The sequence below is a fragment of the Trichomycterus rosablanca genome, chromosome 20 (genome assembly GCF_030014385.1).
Source record: "Trichomycterus rosablanca isolate fTriRos1 chromosome 20, fTriRos1.hap1, whole genome shotgun sequence".
NCBI lineage: Eukaryota > Metazoa > Chordata > Actinopteri > Siluriformes > Trichomycteridae > Trichomycterus > Trichomycterus rosablanca.
In genome coordinates, this window is record NC_086007.1 from 12828257 (window position 1) to 12853692 (window position 25436).

At 41.9% G+C, this 25436-nt stretch overlaps 1 protein-coding gene across 1 annotated transcript in view; it reads left to right on the forward strand.

Moving 5' to 3' along the window:
* The window catches only part of nf1a (neurofibromin 1a), a 128762-nt gene that overhangs the window by 82699 nt on the left and 20627 nt on the right, over positions 1 to 25436 (forward strand). Inside the window, exons 36-42 of the mRNA XM_063017245.1 lie at positions 13358 to 13790; positions 15364 to 15704; positions 18125 to 18327; positions 18424 to 18617; positions 19895 to 20035; positions 24012 to 24291; positions 25137 to 25351. Of these exons, the coding sequence (XP_062873315.1) occupies positions 13358 to 13790; positions 15364 to 15704; positions 18125 to 18327; positions 18424 to 18617; positions 19895 to 20035; positions 24012 to 24291; positions 25137 to 25351 (1807 nt within the window). The remainder of the gene's footprint in view (positions 1 to 13357; positions 13791 to 15363; positions 15705 to 18124; positions 18328 to 18423; positions 18618 to 19894; positions 20036 to 24011; positions 24292 to 25136; positions 25352 to 25436) is intronic.

The window sequence follows — 25436 nt, forward strand, 5'->3', positions numbered from 1 at the left end:
GGCTGATCAGTGTATGTAAAATACATTCCTGTGGTTTTTCTTTTTCTTTAGATGTGTGGTTTTGGGTATGGAAGTGTTTTTCCCTCACGCATTTAAGCCTGTAGTGGTGGAGGAGAAGGAATATCTGGAGCATTTTGAGCCGTGGGTTCAGCATTCTCATCCACAGAAGGGTTAAGATCCACATCTTCGAACGCTGATGGAGACAGACTCTCTGTTTCTGGTGGTGGAGATAAGGTCTCCTCATTAGGTTTAGGTTCTTCTGTAGGTTTGGCAGTTAGATCATTGGTTGGGGTTGGTGAAGGTTCCTCTGTAACAGTGACTGCGGAGTCTGTGGCGGGTTGAAGAGCCGCACTTGGATTATTTGTTTCTGCTGTCTGAACGTGGTCACTCTGCGGTGTTCCGTTCGGTGGATGGACCGTCTCTTGTGTACTTTGACCAAACGTGATTCCTGATGGAACGTCCTCTAGTTGGACCTCCTCAGACTCTTTCAGCAGCGAGACTCCCTTGAAGAGCTGCTGGGGAAGAAACGAGTGGAGGGAAAATCTTTTAAAATCGCGCTGTGAGGGTTCATCTTCGTCGAGAGCCGGCAGGTTGGGCTGGATGTCACCTTCGATAAATGGTGTGGGACCGGCCCAGTCGGTGTTCTCCAGCTGCTTTTTCTTCATCTGTCTTTTCCTTACGCAGATTAAACATATTGCGATGAACATAATCAGCAGAATCAGACCAATCAAAGAAGCTGCTATTGTTCCTGCCTGGTTGTTCTTTGTTTCTGTCTCTCTCTTTTTTGGAGGTTTTGAAATGGTTGGCTTGAGGGTAGATTTTGTGGCTTGAGTGGTGTCTGGAGCCATGTGATTAGGGGTGAGGTGCTCCCTTTTTGTTGTAATTTCACTTGTCGCAATTGTCACTGCTGTCGCCTTACCAGTGGTGACTATAGTGGTGGGCATAGGCTCTGTTTTCTTACCAGTGGTTGCTATAGTGGTGGGCATAGGCTCTGTTTTCTTACCAGTGGTTGCTATAGTGGTGGGCGCAGGCACTGTTGCCCTAACAGTGGTTGCTATAGTGGTGGGCATAGGCTTTGTTGTCTTACCAATGGTGGCTATACTGGTGGAAGCAGACTTTATTGTCTTACCAATGGTGGCTATAGTGGTGAGCACAGACTCTGTTGCCTTACCAGTGGTTGCTTTAATGGTGGGCACAGGCTCTGTTGCCTTACCAGTGGTGGCTAAAGTGGTGGAAGCAGGCTCTGTTGCCTTACCAGTGGTTGCTTTAATGGTGGGCACAGGCTCTGTTGCCTTACCAGTGGTGGCTATAGTGGTGGAAGCAGGCTCTGTTGCCTTACCAGTGGTTGCTTTAATGGTGGGCACAGGCTCTGTTGCCTTACCAGTGCTGGCTATTTCCAAGGGAGCAGTCCTGATAGTTGACATTAAGCCAGTGGAAACTCCTGTGATAGACTGTGTGGGTTGCGCCTGTAAAGAATTGACTGGAAGAGCTGAGTCAGTTTGGCCAGTTTTCTTGAGTATCGGTAGATGTGTGGTCATCTCTCTGCTGGGCTCTGTGTTTTTCACTTCTTGGACAGGTGTATGCAACACTGTAGTCTGTGATTCTGTCACTGATAGAGTGGAATTGGTGGTTCCATCACTCGTTTGAGTTTGGTTATGGTTTGTGATGATTGAACTGTTGTTGATCATTTCACCATTAAGCTTCCATGGAAGTACCAGAAACAAGAAAAATGTGCCAGCTGTGGTCCTCATCATGTCCACTTCATAGATAACGTCTCCTAAAAGCAGTAATGTCATTAATATCTTAATACTTTAAAACCTTTCATGCTGTTCTTCAATGGTCAGGACTCCCAGTACCACTACAGAGCAGTTACTATTTAGATAGTGGATCATTCTCAGCACCGCAGTGACACTGACATGGTGGTGGTGTGTTAGTGTGTGTTGTGCTGGTATGATTGGATAAGACACAGCAATGCTGATGGAGTTTTTAAACACCTCACTGTCACTGCTGGACTGAGAATAGTCCACCAACCAAAAATATCCAGCCAACAGCGCCCCGTGGGCAGCGTCCTGTGACCACTGATGAAGGTCTAGAAGATGGCCAACTCAAACAGCAGCAATAGATGAGCGATCGTCTCTGACTTTACATCTACAAGGTGGACCAACTAGGTAGGAGTGTCTAACAGAGTGGACAGTGAGTGGACACGGTATTTCAAAACTCCAGCAGCGCTGCTGTGTCTGATCCACTCATACGAGCACAACACACACCAACACACCACCACCATGTCAGTGTCACTGCAGTGCTGAGAATGACCCACCACTTAAATAATACCTGCTCTGTGGTGGTCCTGTGGGTGTCCTGACCATTGAAGAACAGGGTGAAAGCAGGCTAAAAGAGTATGTAGAGAAACAGATGGACTACAGACAGTAATTGTAGAACTACAAAGTGCTTCTATATGGTAAGTGGAGCTGATCAGATAAAATGGACAGTGATTGTAGAAACAAGAAGGTGGTTTTAATGGTATGGCTGATTAGTGTATATGTGGAGATTAAACTTAATCCACTACCCAAAAATTAATTAGATATGTCCAACGTAATTCTTTAATTCCATTGTTTTCTATTTAGTATAATGTAAATTTACCATGTCAAGTTTTGGCAGTAGTGAGGCTAATACTGTTTGCAGATTGTCCTTTAAACTGCTAAGTGGATGTTTGATTTTGGGTTTTGGATGCTAAAACACTTACTGGGTTTGGCTGGGTGACTTAGAGTAGATTTTTTTGAAAACCTTAAAGACTCTGATTGAGATGAAGTAGGTTTTTAAAGATAAAATGTAGTCTTTTTCATGTGAGACAGTATTAGCAAATGAAAATGGTACAAGTGACTGATAGTTTTGGCGAAGAGTCTATAATATCCTAATCATTTTTGGAAAATACCATTATATTCAGATGGACAGGGATTGGTTCCCTACACACAGTATTTAGGAGTATACCACCAGCGCTGTTTCATGTTCTAGTGGTGTGGTAGATGCATGTGAGCCTACGAAGAGGGGTGAAAATCTGCACAACAGTGGTTTTCTTTTCATTGTGATATTTGATTTATTATATTTGATTTATTAATTTATATTTTCAATCGCTTGATTATCATCATCTCATTTTAACAACCAAGAGTGATTACCACAAACTCACATAAAGTAGAAGCACTATCACATCAGTATTAGTTTCTTGGCCAAGAACTACATGCATAAAATCAATTGTTCTTAACCTCTGGGAAAATATATAATTTTGTGCCCAAACTGCAGCTCGTTTATTGGCTGTTTTTTTTTTTTTTTTTTTTGGAATATGACAAAAAAGGTTCAGCTCACAATCCATTGTAATTCATCCTGAAGATGTTCATTGAGGTTGAGGTTAGAAATCTGTTCATGTCTTTATGGACCTTACATGACTTGATACCTGTTACCAATGGGGTGAACCACCTACTCAGTAATTAGGAGCTAATTTCATTGGGAATTTGACAAATTCCCAGCTCATAGTCCATTGTAATTCATCCCAGAGGTGTTCATTGCGCTTAAGGTCAGTGCTCTGTACAGACCTTCAGGTTCCTTAATGATCAATAATCTCTTTATGGACCTAATAATAATTTCTTTATGGACCTTTATGGACCATACCTGTTATCAATAGTGTGAAAGACCTACTCAGTGATAAGAAGAGGTGTCTAAATACTTTTGGCTATACAGTGTTGTGGTGGCACTAACTCTTTCCACATCATTTATTGGACATTACACTACTGTGTCATCTTAACCACATTGTGAAATGTTTTCCACTTAAGCTTTGCCGATTAAACATAGCTAACTAAATTGTTGGCGTGTAACCTTTGATGACATCTTGATCATTTCAGTTAGTAGAATATTGATCCAAATAATGATTATTTCTTAAGGTGGCGAGATTGACATACATGTGTGTGTTCTCCTTTAGGTTGGAGTAAAAAAAAAAAGTATTTTATGAGCATTTCAGCACATTGTGTGATGTACATTAAATTGAATTGTACATTGGTAGGCATAAGCATTAATAGAATGATAATGATATAATAACTGATTTTCCGGAAAGAATTTCTGCTGGATTTTAAAACATGACTACAAGGATTGACTTTAATTAAACCAAAGGAACATTAGAGAGGTCAGCCAGAAGGTCTGAATCCCCATCAGTAATAGTGGATGAGTAATGGTGTCAAGATCAGGGCTTCTATGTTCTTTACTCTGTACAAAGTATCATACACAGTTGACCAGGACAAATCTAGCAAGAAATACATTTGACAAATTGACTTGTTAAAAAAGTAGTATTCTATGGCTATGTTTCTATGGAAACTACAAATTCTTTAGATGATGTTAATTTGTAGAAATTATGTGAGTAAAGGTTTCGTTTACTGCACGTCTTAGTGATGGGTGTGGTCGAAATAGTTGGATCTAACTGTTACTTTTTGCCATGTGTAGTTCACTGTTAAGAGAATGATCTTGATCACATAGCTCAGTTACACACATGCATACGTGTCTAAATTATATTTGGATAGTGGTTTAAATGTCCTGCTTTATACAGCCTTTATTACATATTGGGAAATCACTGGTACAGTTTGTTACAGATACATTACCAACTAATGCATTTTTTTTATTCATTGATCATTTTTGTAAATGTATTACAATGGAAATTGACTTTTTCTCAGCCAATCAAAAACACTTTAGATATATTTAAATGCTATACAGAAATACTATACTATATACTGCTATTACTGTTTAAGTATTATTCAGAAATATATAATAAGTCATATATGGTCAACTATTAACCAATTTAAGATTATTTACAGACAAATAAACCAAACTAATTGTCTTGTTAATCAGTGACCACACGCCCTGTTGTTCCATGACAGTATTTTACAGAATAAGTATACTTTTGCAGCTTACCTCTCTATCGGTTGCTGTTAAATTCCCCACTGTTTTTATCTCAGTGCTTACTGCAGGCAGTCCTGCGCCTCTTCTTGAATCATGGTGAAGTTCGAAAGCATCAGTCATGTCAAATGAGGAACTTGCATGTTTCTCGAACCGGAAATGAGAAGTGTGAAACCACTGCATTTTTCCTGCGTTTTAATGTAAAGTGTGTTAATCTGTTTGCAGTCATTTTATCTGCCCTTGTGTTGCAATATAGAAATGCAAAGACGGGTAATTGAAAACAGTTTCAAAGACGATAAGCTGGTTAGCAAGTCAGAAAGTTGTGTTTACTGTGTGTTAAGAGGCAAAAGATACATGATTCAGATTGTTAATAACAGTTTACTCAGGAAGCGATAAGTGTTTATCATTTCAAGATGACTGTAACTAAGCTACAGGAGGAAATAAAGCTTCATGTAGGCTGTTTGGTGAGCTTTGAGAGCAACAAGTAGAAAAATGTACATTTATGAAATGATAATCAGATCATGAGTCTCTGGTAAGATCTTGTCACTCTGTAAACTTAATTCAAGACACCCAAACCTTATTTCGTACATAATGTCTATGTTTATTCATTCATTTTGAAGTACCCGTCTCATACCAGGTAATCCTGCCGCTATATATCAGGTCATCACTCTTTTATGCACCAGGTGCATCTACTGGTATGATTTGAGAGGTGTGGGAAAACTGTAGGACCCAAAAAACATGGCAAACACACAGACACAAGTTTGTACCAAGGATTGAAACCAGCTTCCCAGGAGCTAAATGAACACTGACGCTGCCTGCTGCTACACAACGCCCATGTAATCATGAGTGACTACAGCCTTACACATGCCCACCAACCTCTCGTACTATACTATGTTATGTTTTATGTATCTACCCAGGTGGTTCTCATCCTGGGGGGCTTCAGTGAGCCCAGAGGGGGGTTACATGGCATTTTGTTAGGAGTAAAAATAATCACACAAATTTAGGGGATAAAATCAAAAGGCTCTTGTGGTGTCATATCAGTGCTTTTTAAACTACCTATGCTCCCTTGTTTGGCTCTGATTCAGTTGTTGATGTAGATCTCACTGAATCAGACCCAAGTGAGGAAGCTCTGCCTAGTTCATTGAATTTTCCATTAATTCTTGCTGAATGCATAAGAACAATATTATACATAAGACCCTACCCATTTCACGGACCATGAAATGAACTGTTCTGCTATAAAATTCAAAAGTTTAAGGTTTGTGTTGAGCAATTTAACATTTTTCATTCACGTAGCATTCAAGTGCCTCATGTTTACTGGTTCATTTGCACTATGAGGCGGTCATAGAAATCCTACAGCAGTTCAGTTAGCAATCAGTTAGTCAAAATGTCCAAGATGTCGAAGTCTAAAGCAGCTAAAAACAAGACTTGGGTAACTTGGTTTGGAAAACTCCCAGCCAATGCTGTGGACACAGAGGGGGGGTGTCAAAACACGGATGAGAATTTTCGTGTTTAAGAGCCTCGCAACGTTGTTGAATGTTTTAGGTTTACATTCATGCTGTGCTGTGTATTGTAGCTTCCATGTATTCTCTGCTACAGTGGCTGACCCTGCGCTCTGACCCCAGCCTTGAACAAGCTGGGGTATGCAAAAGAAAATGTGTTATATGTATATATGCCAATAAAAGCATTCTATTCTGTTCTAAAAAATAGATCTCATTTGCTTTTTGTGTATTATAGCCTAGTACGTCAAAGAAAAATTTATGTATTGAAAAAGAAAGGGACTAATGTAAACCCACTAAAGTTTTCTTATCTGTTTGGCCAAAAGGTATTTGTTTTAATTATTTACAGAAAAACACTTACAAAATTTTCCATTTTTGCTTTTTTAATATATTTTTCCCCCTCAATCTAGTTATATCCTATTACCCTATTTTAATTTTAAGTCTGCTGCAGACCTTTACTCCTAACCTGATGGTTGCAACAGTCACTTCCTCCGTTATGGGTTCATTTGCAGATCCGCTTCACACACTGAGAGTCACACTGTGATCTCAGTCGTCCGCGTCTCATTGTGCAGGAAGCAGAGGTTGTAAATGCAGCAGTTATGAGGAAACCCTGTTCAGCCATTGGATCACCCAGTACAGACAAACAGCCAGTCGTGAGTCCCGTCTGTGTAGCAAAGCTGAGATTCAAACTCGAGAGCTCATGATCTCAGTGCTGGTGGGCTGGCGCATTTCTTCGCTGTGCCACCCAAGCGCGGTTAACCATAATCTTCTAAATGCTTTTTGGACACTGCTCATTTATTACTTGATGAAAAATAATGCATCCTGCACACTGGGTTCTTTATTAGCGTTTAAGTTTATTCGCCTTTGTAAAATACTGAGGAAAGGTGAAAGGTCAAAGCTTTAAAGTCTTTACAGAGAGGGACAAACCTGTATTATCGGGTCTGAATAAATGAATCCCTTCGTCATATTTACTCATACATGTGTACAGTACCATTGTGCGGCGGCCCTGGAGCGGAGATGGTTAAGGGCCATGCACAAGGGCCCAACAGTGGCTGCATGACAGAGCTGGGATTCCAAACAGCCCAAAGCTCTACCCACTAGGCTACCACTGTCCCCTATAACTTGATTACTTGATTCCTTTCACAGACGTCATTTTATAACCAGTTTTCTTTAGATTTAGGTCAATTTTACGAGTCCATTTAGAGATAGCGTGTCCAATTGCCCGATTGCGTCACGCTTCCTCTCCACTAATGCCGACCCCCGCTCCGATTTAGGGAGAACGGAGCTAACCCATGCCCCCTCCGACACGTGGGCAGCAGCCGTATGCGTTTTGTCACCCACACTAGGCGAGTGCAGGGCGGCACGGTGGCTATGTGGGTAGCACTGTCGCCTCACAGTAAGAAGGTCCTGGGTTTGATCCCCAGGTGGGGCAGTCCGGGTCCTTTCTGTGTGGAGTTTGCATGTTCTCCCCGTGTCCGCGTGGGTTTACTCCGGGTGCTCCGATTTCCTCCCACAGTCCAAAGACATGCAAGTGAGGTGAATTGGAGACACTAATTGTCCATGACTGTGTTCGATATAACCTTGTGAACTGATGAACCTTGTGTAATGAGTAACTACCGTTCCTGTCATGAATGTAACCAAAAGTGTAAAACATGACGTTAAAATCCTAATAAACAAACAAACAAACAAATGGGAGAGTGCATATATGCGAATCATCCTTGTGTACGGAGAGACACACCCTGATCCCCACTCTTTTCCTGCCTCTGTGCAGGCGCCATCAATCAGCCAGCAGAGGTGGTAGTGCATCAGTTACGAGGAGTCCCTATCCGGCTTAATACCCCACTCCTGTATGAACAACAGGCCAATCGTTGTTCATGTGGCTGCTCAGCCCAGCCGATGGCAGAGCTGAGATTCGATACGACGTATTCGAAATCCCAGCTCTGGTGCACTAGTGTGTGTTTTTACCGCTGCGCCACCTGAGCGGCCATTTAGATTTGTTTAATTATATGTGTTTTTTCTTTATGATGTAACACAGGCTAAAAGAACATTGCATTCAGTTCAGTTCTTCAATTTTTTTAAACTTTTATTTCTACAATGTTGTGTCCATCATTTCAGTGTATTAAAATTACTAAACATCAGCATGTTAAATCAGGCTAGATTCTATTTGATGGAAGTTTGTTGAGCACACAAACAGTTTTATTTGACAAAAAACAGGCAATGTGTAAGATGTTTTATTAGAATATGGTAGAACTGGTACATCCATCCAGATGTAATACTACCAAAGTATAAACAAACAGAATTAAACAAACCAGAACAAAACAGCAATAAATGAACCCAATATTAGTAGTTACAGTATTATTAGTTAATTGTACATATGTTTTATGTTATATCTGAAGTCGCTTGTAATATAATTTCTCCTGTATTTAGTAATATAATGTAAAGATTGCACAGAAGAGAAAAAACAGGAAACATAAGTAATTACTGACAAGGTTAAAACAGACTGAAGCTATAACCTGCTATGTGGACGATGCACCAACTTAATCTCACACCACCAGTGGCATGTCCTCCAGTTCCTTATCAGGATCGATACAGGAATCTTTAGAGGTTGAGATCTGCATAGTAGCTGGCACATTCTCCCCATCCACGTTAGTCATGGTGTTTTGATGCAGCATAGCCTTCTCCTCTTCATTCGCCCCGTCGTCTTCCTCTTCATACCGCACCTCCTCTAGCAGGACGTTGGTCTCACATGGACCTACGATGCCTCCTTCCATCGCTTCACCGGACCAGTGGCCTGATCCTCTCACCATGTTTACGTTCCCGCGGGTCGAGCGTCGGGCCCGGTGCTTTTTCTTTAAAGCGACGAGCTTGACGGACAGCACCACGACGGATATTAACAGGATGAGGATCAGGCCTCCGACACATGCAGCTACTATGAATAAAAGCTGGGGTTCGATCAAACAACAGTTAGGGGCTGATTCGCTTGTTTGGTTCTGCATGACGGTGGTGATGGGCTCGGTTCTAGCGCTCGCGCTGATGCTGGCACTGATGCTGGCACTGATGCTGGGGCTAATGCTGGTGATGGTGCTGGTGATGATTTCGGAACTCATGTTTGCTCTGGAACAGGAATAACTTATTAATTGCTTGATTAATTAATCTGGTTACTTTCTACACTGAAATCGGGCTTCAAAATGCATATGACGTACCTCAGAAATGACCAGACGGCTTTTTAGTTAAGAGGAAAACTGTGAGATCCTTTCTGGCTGGAAAAAGAGAAGTAAAGATGGAGTTCATAGAAATTATTTAAATACGTATTTGTATGAGATGCATATAGACATACCATGTACCACCAGGTCTCGTGTTAAATATCAGTGCTTCATAGAGTCTCACAATAATAATCACTTGTTTTATCTTATATTATAATTCTGCTTATGTATCGCTATTGCTTATCTCAAATTAGGAACAAAATAATGTAACTTTTTTTTATTAATTAGGTGTTTCTTTTTCACTGTACACCACATGCAAAAATATCATCAAATTAACACAGAAAATGCTTCAAAATAATTATTTGTGCACCTCTACTAAGACAGTATTATATTATATACATATGTATGTATCACACAGGGTTAAAATGTGCCGTTTTTCTTTTCAAAAATACTGTATTAAGTACTTACCGATTTTTGAGAAGGTTATTAAAAGTGCTGGATGTAGAAGTGATGAACTGCGTCAGTAAAAGCAAATGACCTAAAATGCAAATATAGTCACTTCCTGCCCCGTCCGCTTTCTTGTAGGGGTCTTTAAATTTGAATACGCCTTACATGCAGCTGTGAGAGAAGGTACAAAAAAAAGTACAACATTACTGATGATATAAAGGATACTGGCCTTTTATATGTAATCGATTAATACTTATACGGTGGTACCTTGAAACTCAACGTAAGTTGGTTCAGTTTTAAGGTATGGTCCCATGGAATTGCATATATGGCTAATGTTAAATAATGGGCTTGTTTTTGACACTGAAAATAACACATATAATATAAAAACACTAAAATACAATTAAAAAAACAGTTAAAAATCTATTTAAAAAATACAATAACTTACCTTACTTCTTTATTGTTTTCTTATGCTTCTTAATTAGTGGAGAGAACTTATAAGCAGTAATCATTAAGAGAGGTTTAGTGTTTCTGTGGTGTTCTTTTAATACATTAAGTTACTTTTTTTTTTTAACAATACGCGTTTTAGACTCTGTAAGCTGATTCTTACAATTTCTCAGAACCCCGAGCTATAACACAAGTTTAAAAGGTCGACCCTGGCGAAGCCTGTTCCGAGTGGAACCTGTCCTGGAAAACCGCTGTATGACCTTGGCCACCATGCTGTAGCTCAGTTTCAGGGTGTTAGCAATCTTCTTATAGCCCAGGCCATCTTTGTGGAGAGCAACAATTCTATTTCTCACATCCTCAGAGAGTTCTTTGCCATGAGGTGCCATGTTGAATATCCAGTGGCCAGTATGAGAGAATTGTACCCAAAACACCAAATTTAACAGCCCTGCTCCCCATTTACACCTGGGACCTTGACACATGACACCAGGGAGGGACAACGACACATTTGGGCACAATTTGGACATGTTCACTGTGGGGTGTACTCACTTATGTTGCAGCTATTTAGACATTAATGGCTGTGTGTTGAGTTATTTTCAGAAGACAGTAAATCTACACTGCTATACAAGCTGTACACTGACTACTCTAAGTTATATCCAAGTTTCATGTCTATAGTGTTGTCCCATGAAAAGATATAATGAAATATTTGCAGAAATGTGAGGGGTGTACTCACTTTTGTGATACACTGTATATATATATATATATATATATATATATATACAGTATATACAGTGTATCACAAAAGTGAGTACACCCCTCACATTTCTGCAGATATTTAAGTATATCTTTTCATGGGACAACACTGACAAAATGACACTCTGACACAATGAAAAGTAGTCTGTGTGCAGCTTATATAACAGTGTAAATTTATTCTTCCCTCAAAATAACTCAATATACAGCCATTAATGTCTAAACCACCGGCAACAAAAGTGAGTACACCCCTTAGTGAAAGTTCCTGAAGTGTCAATATTTTGTGTGGCCACCATTATTTCCCAGAACTGCCTTAACTCTCCTGGGCATGGAGCTTACCAGAGCTTCACAGGTTGCCACTGGAATGCTTTTCCACTCCTCCATGACGACATCACGGAGCTGGTGGATATTCGAGACTTTGCACTCCTCCACCTTCCGCTTGAGGATGCCCCAAAGATGTTCTATTGGGTTTAGGTCTGGAGACATGCTTGGCCAGTCCATCACCTTTACCCTCAGCCTCTTCAATAAAGCAGTGGTCGTCTTAGAGGTGTGTTTGGGGTCATTATCATGCTGGAACACTGCCCTGCGACCCAGTTTCCAGAGGGAGGGGATCATGCTCTGCTTCAGTATTTCACAGTACATATTGGAGTTCATGTGTCCCTCAATGAAATGTAACTCCCCAACACCTGCTGCACTCATGCAGCCCCAGACCATGGCATTCCCACCACCATGCTTGATTGTAGGCATGACACACTTATCTTTGTACTCCTCACCTGATTGCTGCCACACATGCTTGAGACCATCTGAACCAAACAAATTAATCTTGGTCTCATCAGACCATAGGACATGGTTCCAGTAATCCATGTCCTTTGTTGACATGTCTTCAGCAAACTGTTTGCGGGCTTTCTTGTGTAGAGACTTCAGAAGAGGCTTCCTTCTGGGGTGACAGCCATGCAGACCAATTTGATGTAGTGTGCGGCGTATGGTCTGAGCACTGACAGGCTGACCCCCCACCTTTTCAATCTCTGCAGCAATGCTGACAGCACTCCTGCGCCTATCTTTCAAAGACAGCAGTTGGATGTGACGCTGAGCACGTGCACTCAGGTTCTTTGGACGACCAACGCGAGGTCTGTTCTGAGTGGACCCTGCTCTTTTAAAACGCTGGATGATCTTGGCCACTGTGCTGCAGCTCAGTTTCAGGGTGTTGGCAATCTTCTTGTAGCCTTGGCCATCTTCATGTAGCGCAACAATTCGTCTTTTAAGATCCTCAGAGAGTTCTTTGCCATGAGGTGCCATGTTGGAACTTTCAGTGACCAGTATGAGGGAGTGTGAGAGCTGTACTACTAAATTGAACACACCTGCTCCCTATGCACACCTGAGACCTAGTAACACTAACAAATCACATGACATTTTGGAGGGAAAATGACAAGCAGTGCTCAATTTGGACATTTAGGGGTGTAGTCTCTTAGGGGTGTACTCACTTTTGTTGCCGGTGGTTTAGACATTAATGGCTGTATATTGAGTTATTTTGAGGGAAGAATAAATTTACACTGTTATATAAGCTGCACACAGACTACTTTTCATTGTGTCAAAGTGTCATTTTGTCAGTGTTGTCCCATGAAAAGATATACTTAAATATCTGCAGAAATGTGAGGGGTGTACTCACTTTTGTGATACACTGTATGTGTATATATATAATTATACAACAAGCATAATTAAAAAAACACAAAGTGCATAACTACTACTCACCAATGATGGAAAATCAGGGGGTACCTTGAGGGGTTTTTTTTGCTTATTTTAGCTAGCTTGTGGGCTTAAGTGTTTGGTATCACGTGACTGAAATAGGTACGTGTCAAACTCATCAAGAGGAACAGACTTATTAAAAGAGAATCTGTTTTTTTTTTCTAAATCTTCTTGAACTTCTACATTAAACAATAAGCAAATTGTTTACAGCAATTATACCACAATAATGCCATTATGTCACATGTAAAATAAAATACTGGATCTTTTTTTACTTTTTAATTTTTACCATGTTAGAACTTGTTCAGAATTATTAACCTCTAACTTTTGTCTTCTTTCTTGTAGGTTCAAAACCGGCCAGATCAACGGCGACCTCCTGATCTACCACGTGCTGCTCACTCTCAAACCCTACTATGCTAAACACTACGAGATAGTCGTTGACCTCACGCACGTCGGTCCCAGCAACCGTTTTAAGACGGACTTCCTTTCCAAGTGGTTCGTGGTGTTTCCGAATTTCGCTTACGAGAACGTGGCGGCCGTCTTCATCTATAACTGCAACACGTGGGTACGAGAATACACCAAGTACCATGAGAGACTGCTGACTGGGCTGAAGGGGAGTAAGAAGCTGCTGTTTATTGACTCGCCCGCACGCCTCGCAGAATACGTGGAGCCGGACCAGCAGAAGCTTCCGGCTTCGACCTTGGCCCTGGAGGAGGACCTCAAAGTTTTTCATAATGCACTCAAACTAGCTCATAAGGACACTAAAGTGTCCATCAAGGTAATTTCTGCTTTCTGGTTAAAAATCTTCTCAAGTACCATATTAATGCTATTATATCTAATATATAGATAATAAATAACATTTAGATATTATAGATAATATGTAGATAATATTTTGTGGGTGTTGTAATGCCATGGACCTTTCTAAAAGTTTTGAATCTGCTATTTAAAATACAGCAGTTTGCTAGCTAACTGTTTACAGTGGTAGCTCAGCTGTAAACGTAGGCACTGGTTCAAGCCCCACCAATTCAATTGCTTGCACTGTATTACATTATCTTGCATCACAGGTAGACATTAGTGGGATTTTACGATCTACGAGTCTTGACTTGCAACATGACATGATTGGTTTTCTTTATTAGTGACCAAACCTGTAAAATTAATGGTATTTAGAAATTTTTACAATACAGAGGAACCTACCAGAGCTGACGTTTCAAACTCGTCAGTTCGAAACTCAGCTCTGCCATCCGGCTGGGCTGGGCGGCTACATGAGCAACGGTCGGCTGTTGTTCATACAGGGTGGATAAGCCGGAGCCTGGACCTCATAACTGCTGCAGTTACGTCCTCTGCTGGCTCATTGATGGCGTCTGCACAGAGTCGAGGAATAATGCGTTGATCAGGGTCTGTCTCTCCGTACACAAGGCTGATCCGCATATGAAGTCGCCTGGTGCGGGTGAATAGATGCAGTCGGCTACTGCACGTGTGTCGGGGGTGTGTGTGTCAGTCTCGCTCTCCTCAATCAGAAGCAGGGATCATCTGCTCAGGTGGCGCAGCGGTAAAAACACACTGTTCACCAGAGCTGAGATCTCGTACGTCTTATCGAATGTCGGATGAGCTGCCACATGAACAACGATTGGCCTGTGTTCAGATAAGGGCGGAATTAAGGCGGATGGGGACTCAGGGAAAGAAGCAGGGATCAGCATCGGTAGAGAGGACGCATAATGCAATCAGGTAATTGGATACGACTAGATTGGGAGTAAAATTGGGGCGGGGGAAATGCCAAAACCTCGATTTAACAGACATCCATTTAATGTATTTTGGAAAACCCAATGTCTGGTCCGATTGTTTAAAATTCCTGCGAGAAGCGTACCAAGACCAGCAGTACAGTAATTGTCCGCTAGCCGACGCACATCTCTCTGTTTACATGAGTGATAGGCTTTGTTTTGCCAGGAGGCTCGCTCTGTTCTCGCCTTTTTCCAAGTTTTAGTGCTTAGTTATGGCTAGTTATGGGGGTACGTGAGGAATGTAGTGTGAAGAAATGTAGTTTACAGGTTTTACATTACATATGTACATATCCAGTTACGTTGTTTATTTTACTGTTGATCATATGTGTGTGTTTAGCACTTTTGTGGATTTTAGTGCTGTGTTTTCGCACCCTCTGGGGAAAAAACTCACTTTTTTGGACAATTGCATTTTACGGACCAGTGTTCCCCTCTTTTAGTCTGTTAAATTGAACGTTCTCTGTATTTATAAATGAGTCAAAATATTATTCCAACTCCCCTCAAATGAATCATTTTGAATATTTCGTAGAGCCGCATGTGACAGTTCAGTTCTAATTTTAATTTCCCCTTATCCAGGTTGGCTCCACAGCTGTGCAGGTTACATCAGCCGAACGTACCCGCGTCCTGGGCCAGTCCGTCTTCCTCAACGACATCTACTACGCCTCCGAGATCGAGGAGATCTGCCTGGTCGATGAGAATCAGTTCACGCTCACTATCGCCAACCAAGGCACCCCGCTAACGTTCATGCACCAGGAATGCGATGCCATAGTGCAGTCCATCATCCACATCCGGACACGCTGGGAGCTCTCTCAGCCCGACTCCATCCCTCAGCACACCAAGATCAGACCCAAAGACGTGCCCGGGACTTTACTCAACATCGCCCTTCTTAACCTGGGCAGTTCTGATCCCAGTCTGAGGTAAAATCCACCACAGTAAATCGTGTTGCTTTTGAGCTTGGCTGGATTGTTCGGCGCATCACATTTCTGTCACAGTGGGGGTTTTTATTTGCTGGTTCTGTGTTTGTTGTTTTGAGCTAATTAGAAATGCTAATATTGCTGCTGTTAGCCTGGGCGCTCTTGTCCTTGGCTCTGGTGTCACTCTATTGTGCTGAGCAGGACTAGTTTACAAAATATCTACATTTTAGTCAGTCAGTCTTCACTTTTAGTCCAGTTTTATTAATAGACAATATTATTTCTTAGTTTAACTCCATATTTTGTTCACTAAATAGCTGTTTAATTCAAGCTGTAACTAGTTTTTTTGGTAAAATAAAATTTCTTTAACTCATTTTTACAACTATTTAATTATTAAAGGTTATTCTGTTTGTGACATGATGGCCTACTAACATTTTTTGTAATTACAGAGCAACATTTTGGTCATATATGATGCAATGCAATGAGTAAAGATGCTTAGTTTTAATGACGCAGTCTGTTCTTGTTCAAAGTTTACCATTGCAAAAGACAGGGTTGCCATGTCTTTAGTTTTTAAGCAAACACCCATTTAGTGGTCTAGTTCCTGTTTGAACACACTGTTTGAGCACATAGTTTTAAAACAGTTTTTGTCAATAATTTTATTGACATGAACTTTAATTTTTTCAGTCCCTTTGTAAGCAAGATATGGAAAACGTTAGTCATTATTTTTTTATGCATTTTTCTCCCTTTTTTGTCCCCATTTGTAGCGTGTCCAATTTTTTTTTTAACCCGATTGCATTATGCTTCCTCCCTACTGGTGCTAACCCCCGCCCCTGATTGAGGAGAGCGAACTGACATGCCCCCTCCGACACGTGAGCGGTACCCGACTGCATCTTTTCACCTGCACTAAGCGAGTTCCCATGCCATATCAGTCTTGTGCACGGAGAGCCACACCCTGATCAGCATTATTCCTCTACTCTGTGCAGACGCCATCAATCAGCCAGCAGTCGTAATTGCATCAGTTATGAGGTCTCTATCCGGCTCCCTCCCTGGATAAACAACAGCCAGACGTTGTTCATATAGCCGCCCAGCCGGATGGCAGAGCTAAGATTCGATACGATGTATTCGAAATCTGGTGTGCTAGCGTATTTTACCGCTGCGCCACCTGAGCGGCCGTTAAAGTCATTATTGTGGTGTGCTTTACATGGATGATCTGTGTCATTTTGGACACCGGTACGTTCATTTCTGGTCATCAGTGACGTCAGTCTGAAAACTGATCCACTGATCCAATCCAATACTAATCCAAGTATATTAGGCCGGTAGTATTATAGTTAGGGCCTTCCCTAATTCACGGCCATGGAAATTGTCCCACGGACCGTGAGATGACCCGTTTTCCATGTAATATGCAATTTGCTGTGAAATTCAAAATGTATGATTTGTGTTTCATTTGCATATAGAGTTCAAGTGCCTCACGTTTACTGGTTCATTTGCACTGGGGCGGTCCTAGCGATCCTACGGCAATTCAGTTAGCAATCACATAGTCAAAATATCCAAGATGTCGAAGTCTAAAGCAGCTAAAAACACAACCTGGGTAACTGAGTTTGGAAAACTCACAATTCAGTTCTGTGGACGTCGGGGGTAGGTGTCAAAACGGACGAGAATTTTAGTTTTTGAGACCGTTGCTGGATTTACCGTCAACCGTTTTAGGTTTACAGTCAACCGTTAACGTAGGCTGTGTTGTAGCTTCCATTTATTCTTTTTTTTTTGTATGTTTGTTTTTGCATTTTATCCCCTTTCTCTCCCTTTTAGCGTGTCCAATTGCCCGATTGCGTCATGCTTTCTCTCCACCAATGCCGATCCCTGCTCCGATTGAGGAGAACGAAGCTAACCCATGCCCCTTTCGACACGTGGGCAGCAGCCGTATGCATTTTGTCTCCTTCACTTTAACGAGTGCAAATCGGATCAGCACTGTGTACACAGAGACACACCCTGACAGCACTCTTTTCATGTCTCTGTGCAGGCACCATCAATCAGCCAGCAGAGGTCGTAATTGCATTAGTTATGAGAGAGTCCCTATCCGGCTTAATATCCCACCCCTATATGAACGACAGGCCAATCGTTGTTGATGTGGCCGCTCAGCCCAGTCGGCAGGCAGAGCTGAGATTCGATACGATGTATTAGTGATCCCAGCTCTGGTGATCAGTGTGTGTTTTACCGCTGCGCCACCTGAGCTGCAATGAAATGTGGCACTTCTCTTTAAAGATCCGTGAAATCTGTGATTTTTGAAAGACTAGGTCCGTGAAATTATGCACACTTTCCTGTTTATTTAGTAGGGCCCTAATTAAAGGTCAGACTAGTATCAATACCTAACTAATATTTGTTATCTGATTGGCAAACATCTCATTCTTTTGTTTTTGTGTCTTCACCAGGTCAGCTGCGTACAACCTCCTGTGTGCCTTAACCTGCACCTTCAACCTTAAAATTGAAGGCCAACTCCTGGAAACATCTGGTTTATGCATCCCGGCCAACAACACACTCTTCATCGTGTCCATCAGTAAGACTCTGGCAGCTAATGAGCCCCACCTCACCCTGGAGTTTTTAGAAGAGTGCATCTCTGGATTTAGCAAGTCAAGTCAGTCCTGCACTCATGTGAAACCTCTTGAATCTACACCTAACTGGCAACAATCGTTTACATGTATGTTTTCTGTTGTGTACTGTGATGTTACAGGTATTGAGCTGAAGCATCTATGTCTGGAATACATGACTCCTTGGTTGCGCAACTTGGTGCGCTTCTGCAAGCACAACGACGACGCCAAACGGCAACGTGTAACCGCCATTCTGGACAAGCTTATCACCATGACCATTAATGAGAAGCAGATGTATCCATCCATTCAGGCTAAGATCTGGGGCAGCCTGGGCCAGGTAGGATTCCAGCATTAAACTAAATACTCCCATCCCTTGTCATGGCTATACTTTTGCTTAACATATGAAAGGCAGGATTAGATCATTCTGGGATTGTATCATTGAAATCTGTTTTGTAACGGTAGTTACAAAATAGCATACGTCAGATTTCCAATCTTCCTGTTAGCAGGGCCACAAAGGGCTGACGTAGTGGACTGTAGATAGTTTTGCGGGTCACGTGAATGCATTAATGTTTATGAATACAGAATGTTTTGAGAGCACAGGGTCAGAGCTGGGATCAGTGGCCCTTGGAGCAGACAGGGTTAAGGGCCTTGCTCAAGGGTTCAACAGTGGATGAATGGCAGAGCTAGAATTCGAACATTCAACCTTTTAATTGATAGCCCAAAGCTCTACCACTAGCCTACAATCTCAGCTATGCTACTGGTAGATGCTACTGGATGCCTATACGGACAGTGATTGGCTCATCCTTGGATGGGAATGCCGGAGTGGAGTCCTCAAGACTGCTGCAATTATGACCTCTGCTGGCCGCCTGCACAGAGACGCAGGATACTGGAGATCAAATTTGGGGAAAATCGCCGATCAGGTGGCGCAGCGGTAAAATCACGCACTGGAACCAGAGCTGGGATCTCGAATACATCGTATCGAATCTCAGCTCTGCCTGCCGGCTAAGATCCGAATGATATGTTCAAAAAGAGTGCTGTCAGGGTGTGTCTCTCCGTACACAACGCTGAGCTGCACTGCACTCGTGGGTTAGCTTCGTTCTCCTCAATCAGAGCAGGGATCGGCATTGGTGGAGGGGAAGCTCCCCATGTGCATCAATGAGCCCTGGCCGCCCATGACCCTGTCGCGGGTTTACCGCTCTTTCTTCCTTGGACCACGTTTAATAGATACTGACCACTGCAGACCGGGAACACCCCACAGGAGCTGCAGTTTCGGAGATGTTCTGACCCAGTCTTCTAGCCGTCACAATTTGGCCCTTGTCAAACTCACTCAAATCGTTACGCTCACCCATTTTTCCTGCTTCTAACACATCAACTTTGAGGATAAAATGTTCACTTGCTGCTTAATATATTCACTTCACCTGTCAGTGGTCATAATGTTATGCCTGGTTGGTGTAATTATAAGTACTACAGTATTGATTTGTTTGGTTTGTTTTTAAATGTATGACAGCTGTCATTTATTGACCCTGTTTTATTGACATACCTTATTAAAAAGGGCATAACCTGCATTAATTAATACAAATGAGTTTAAACTCGACCCTTTTTTCACATTTGTAGATCTCAGACCTGCTCGACGTGGTGTTAGATAGCTTCATAAAGACCAGTGCTACTGGAGGCCTGGGATCAATCAAAGCTGAAGTGATGGCAGATACAGCTGTGGCTCTGGCTTCCGGAAATGTCAAATTGGTGTCCAGCAAGGTAAGTTATCATGCTAAGTGTGAGCTTTTACTGTGTTTTACTGTTTTTTTTTAAATCTGTGTTGTAAATTGTTGCTCCGTTGTTGATTAAAAGTACTAACTTTGTCCTGGCTGTGTGTTTTATTGCTTGTAGTCAGTTCTACATTTTCCCCGCCAGTAACTGTTTCTCAGTGAATTTATCAACGCTCTTTGTCTTTAAAATAAAAGCTCGTTTGGAAACTGATCCAAGACGTGCATTTAACCAATGGTAAATTTACAAGCATATGTATACAGTGCTGTGTCAAAGTATTTTTATCTCTTATTTACTTTGTTTTTGCATTGGTCAAACCATACTGATGTTTTCAGACTTTTTACTCAATTTGAGGAGAGTTATTTTAAAAGTTTAACTTATTTATTGAAGAAGTTATCTAACATTAACTTGCGCTCTGTAAAAGAACAAGTGCTTCCTTAATACTCAGTCAACCAATGAAGTATAGTTAAAAGATACTCAGGTTCAGTTATACTACACCCACACAGGCTTGATTACTGCCAGTCCCAATCTCTGATCATTTTAATAACATTTACATTTATGACATTTAGCAGATGCCTTTATCCAAAGTGACTTACAATTGTGATCAATTACAGGTTTAGGGTTAAGTGCCTTGCTCAGGAGCCCAACAGTGGCAACTTGGCAGTGTGGTAGGGATTGAATTACTCGTCCAGTACCTTATCCATTGAGCTACCTCTTCCATATTGTGAAGTAGACTAGACCTGAACAAGCAGCATATCGTCGCTGTCCGATGAAAAACACGTATCTCCACTTTTAGCGGTTTTTACTTTCTCTGTCTGTCCATAGCAGTGAATATCAAAATGACCAATGAAAAGATGAAAAATCACTCAATCTCTTTATCGAGTACCTCTATTGGCTGCTAGACCTGTCCATCAAAACCGCGTATCTCCTCTTCGTTCCCCTGCGGTACTGTTTGAGAAATGCATAATGTTTGATCTATACAGTTTATTCAGGTTTTTGAATTGCATGGTTGTAAACATGATTCATATTTGTACACGTAAGTCCATTTTACATAAGAAACCGACAGACTGACGACCTGATAAAGATATATTTTTATTTCTGTGCTGAATTGTATCTAAATGTCACCATCTGCGGTTTGTTTGCATTGTTAATGTCAGGGGATGAAGTTGTTTCTTTTTCCTGAAAAGTTGAGTTTTTGGAGATACGTGTTTTTCATCAGACAGGTAAAATTTGTAATCTGTTTCAAAAGTCAGGTTTTTTTCTGTGGTACTCCAGTGAACACAGTAAGAGGCAATTAGATACAAATAGAAATTCTTGAATGTTCCCAGTAGAGGGTGAGTGACCAAAATTCTGCCAAGGGCAACTTAAAAGTGCTCAAAGTGCTGAGCCATGACTGTTTGCTTTGCAAAGACTGAGCCCATCTGCCATCATTAGATTAATACAGGGGCGGCACAGTGGCTAAGTGGGTAGCACTGTCGCCTCACAGCAAGAACGTCCTGGGTTCGATTCCCAAGTGGAACGGTTTGGGTCCTTTCTGTGTGGAGTTTGCATGTCTGTGTGGGTTTCCTCCGGGAGCTCCGGTTTCCTTCCACAGTCCAAAGACGTGCAAGTGAGGTGAATTAGAGATACAGAATTGTCCAAGACATTAAACTTGAACTGATGAATCTTGTGTAACCAGTAACTACCTGTCCTGTTATGAATGTAACTAAAGTGTGTAAAACATGACGTTAAAATCCTGATAAATAAATAAATACATTTAGATTTGAGAAAATTACATCACTTTAAAATCAAGTACTAAATTTCTCTGTGTCCGCGTGGGTTTCCTCCGGGTGCTCCGGTTTCCTCCCACAGTCCAAAGACATGCAAGTGAGGTGAATTGGAGATGCTAAATTGTCCAAGACTGTGTTTGATATAACCTTTGAACTGATTAATCTTGTGTAATGAGTAACTACCGTTCCTGTCATGAATGTAACCAAAGACGTTAAAATCCCAATAAACAAACTAAATTTCTCTGTCAGATTTACTCAAATTGACATGATCATATATCATTGTCATGTAAACCCACATAATAAATGCATTTTTACTTTTCTGACAGGATAATATTATTAAAAAATGTCCATTACAGTCCTCACAGCAATGATGAACCTAATCCAAACACTCTTCTAAACTGACATTGACTTACTTTTAAGGTTTTCCGCCTTTTGTTCTCTTAAACTATTCGTCTTCCTCACCGATCTTATCCGACCCCGCTATGCTACTCCGTAATTTTTACTGTTTGTAGACAAATGCTGCACTCAATATCTACAAGCACTCTCTTTATCCTAACACAATGGTTATCCAGCCGGGCTCGCTCTCCTATTATTAAACAAGTGTTAGTTATTAAGGAGAAAGGGCAGCATTGTCAGGCAGCTGAGCGCAGAGCTCGTCCTTTTGATTTAATATCTACTAACCTTAAGCGTCTCGAGCATCATGGTCCTCGAACGAAATAGCAAAAGCGGTAAGATTTGTCGTCGTATTAGCTTATCTCCATTTATCACAGTCGGCTACGGATTAAGTTCATAGCTGCACTGAATGGGTGCTGAGCGTTGTTTGGCTAGCATGTGCCAGCCACTGCTGATGTCACAACATGCCAGTTTGGAAGTACAAGGGCAGGCTTTGTCCAGTCATTACATCTGCATTCTCTTTGCCTGACACTTGTCAGGATTAGAGGTCTAATACAGACCCAAACATGACCTTAGTGGGGAGGTCATAAGCTACAGGCGAGTAACGTTTAAAAGCATAGCATGGTTAGGGACATTGTTTACAATCTTCATACAGTGTTTGTTTGAGAAATAATTCCAGGTTTTCCAGGTAGTAATTTGGTTTTTTAGAGTCTATTAATAGAGAGTCACTTATTTGGTGGTTTTAATCAAATCACAATGCATTAGTGGGATTGTACCAGAGATGTTCACAAGTCACAAAATACGAGTCCGAGTCAAGTCACGAGTCTTTAGGCTAGTGTCCGAGTCAAGTCACTAGTCTTTAGGCTAGAGTCCGAGTCAAGTCACGAGTCTTTAGGCTAGAATCCGAGTCAAGTCACGAGTCTTTAGGCTAGAGTCCGAGTCAAGTCACGAGTCTTTAGGCTAGAGTTCGAGTCAAGTCACGAGTCTTTAGGCTTGAGTCCGAGTCAAGTCACGAGTCTTTAGGCTAGAGTCCGAGTCAAGTCACGAGTCTTTAGGCTTGAGTCCGAGTCAAGTCACGAGTCTTTAGGCTAGAGTCCGAGTCAAGTCACGAGTCTTTAGGCTAGAGTCCGAGTCAAGTCACGAGTCTTTAGGCTAGAGTCCGAGTCAAGTCACGAGTCTTTAGGCTTGAGTCCGAGTCAAGTCACGAGTCTTTAGGCTAGAGTCCGAGTCAAGTCACGAGTCTTTAGGCTTGAGTCCGAGTCAAGTCACGAGTCTTTAGGCTAGAGTCCGAGTCAAGTCACGAGTCTTTAGGCTAGAGTCCGAGTCAAGTCACGAGTCTTTAGGCTAGAGTCCGAGTCAAGTCCTGTGACCACTGATGAAGGTCTCAAAGATGACCAACCCAAACAGCAGCAATAGATGAGGTCTACTAGGTGGACCAACTAGGTAGAAGTGTCTAATAGAGTGGACAGTGAGTGGATGATCCACTCATACCAGCACAACACACACTAACACACCACCACCACCAGGTCATTATCACTGCAGTGCTGAAAATGACCAACCACCAAAATAATACCTGCTTTGTGGTGGTCCTGTGGTGATATAAAATGGACAATGAGTGTAGAAACAAGGACGTGGTTTTAACGGTGTATGCTTAAATACATGAATTGCATTTGTTATTGTGGCTTTCAATGGATTGCAGAAAAGAGGGAAAACACTGCATTAATCTTTTAGCAGACTTTAGCAAAATCATTTAGCTTTTACAAAATGCTCTGACCGTTATTTAATTTGTGCTTTTTACCCTACAGGTGATTGGTCGCATGTGTAAGATAATTGACAAGACATGCCTTTCCCCCACACCGACGCTGGAGCAGCACCTGATGTGGGATGACATTGCCATCCTGGCACGCTACATGCTCATGCTCTCCTTTAATAACTCTTTGGATGTGGCCGCCCACCTGCCTTACCTCTTTCACGTGGTCACCCTGCTGGTGGCCACGGGTCCCCTCTCCCTCAGAGCCTCCACCCACGGCCTGGTTATCAACATCATCCACTCTTTGTGTACCTGCTCTCAGCTCAACTTTAGCGGTAAGTTCTTCTGAATCACTGTGAAATACCCTGGTTATAATTGTAATTAGTGTTGGTTCACAGGATAATTAGAATTCTCACTAAAAAGTAAAAGCCTGGTGTGGTGAGTAGATTATGAGTAGAGAAGAGTTTTAATCTGTGAGCTCATATACATTAAATGGCCCAAAGTAAGTGGACTTTTGACCATTAGCTTGTTGGACATCCTATATCCAAAACTGTTAACATCAATATCAAATGGCCTTCACTTTTCTGAATTTTTGGCTTTCTATTTGGGAAGTCGTGCCCGAAGGAAGGCTCAAAGATCTGGCTTACAGTCAGTGTTCCAATTCATCCAAAAGGTGTTCAGTGAGGTTAAGGTCAGAGCTTTGTGCAGGCCACTGAAGTTCCAGCTCACAACTTGTCAAACTAGGTCTTTATGGCCCTCACATCTCTAGTTGAAATGTTTTGATTTCGATCAGGCAGCACAGGGGCTCGGTGGGTGGCACTGTCTCCTTAAATTCAGGAAGGTCCTGGGTTCAATTCCAAGATGGATCAGTCTGGGTCCGTGTCTCAAGTCCAAAGACATGCAGTCAGGTTAATTGGAGCTAGTAAAATTGCCCTGTGATGGACTGATGACCTGTCCAGTGTGTTTACTGCCTTTCGCCCAGTGAATCGGACGTACCGCAACCCTGTATAGGATAAAGCGGTGGTAAAACAGACAATGAATGAATGATTTTGATCTTTCTTCAGACTCGGCATGTAATATAGAGCACTATCCTGTCTTTATGCCACTTGGTTCTTAATAATTCCAGAACATCATAATCTTTTTTATTTACACTGTGTTTGTTTTGCTCTGTTTCCTGCAGAGGAGACCAAACAGGTTCTACGCTTGAGTCTGACCGAGTTCTCTCTGCCCAAGTTCTACCTGCTGTTCGGCATCAGTAAGGTCAAATCAGCTGCTGTAATAGCCTTCCGCTCCAGCTACAGAGATCGCTCCTTTCCCCCGGGCTCTTATGAGCGAGAGACCTTCGCCCTGTCCTCTTTAGAGACCGTCACTGAAGCCCTGCTTGAAATTATGGAGGTCGGTCTCTAGCTTAACCCTACACGGTCTAACCTTTGCTCTGTTCTGTAAATAGAAGTGTTGGGCTGATTTTGATGTTTTCTGT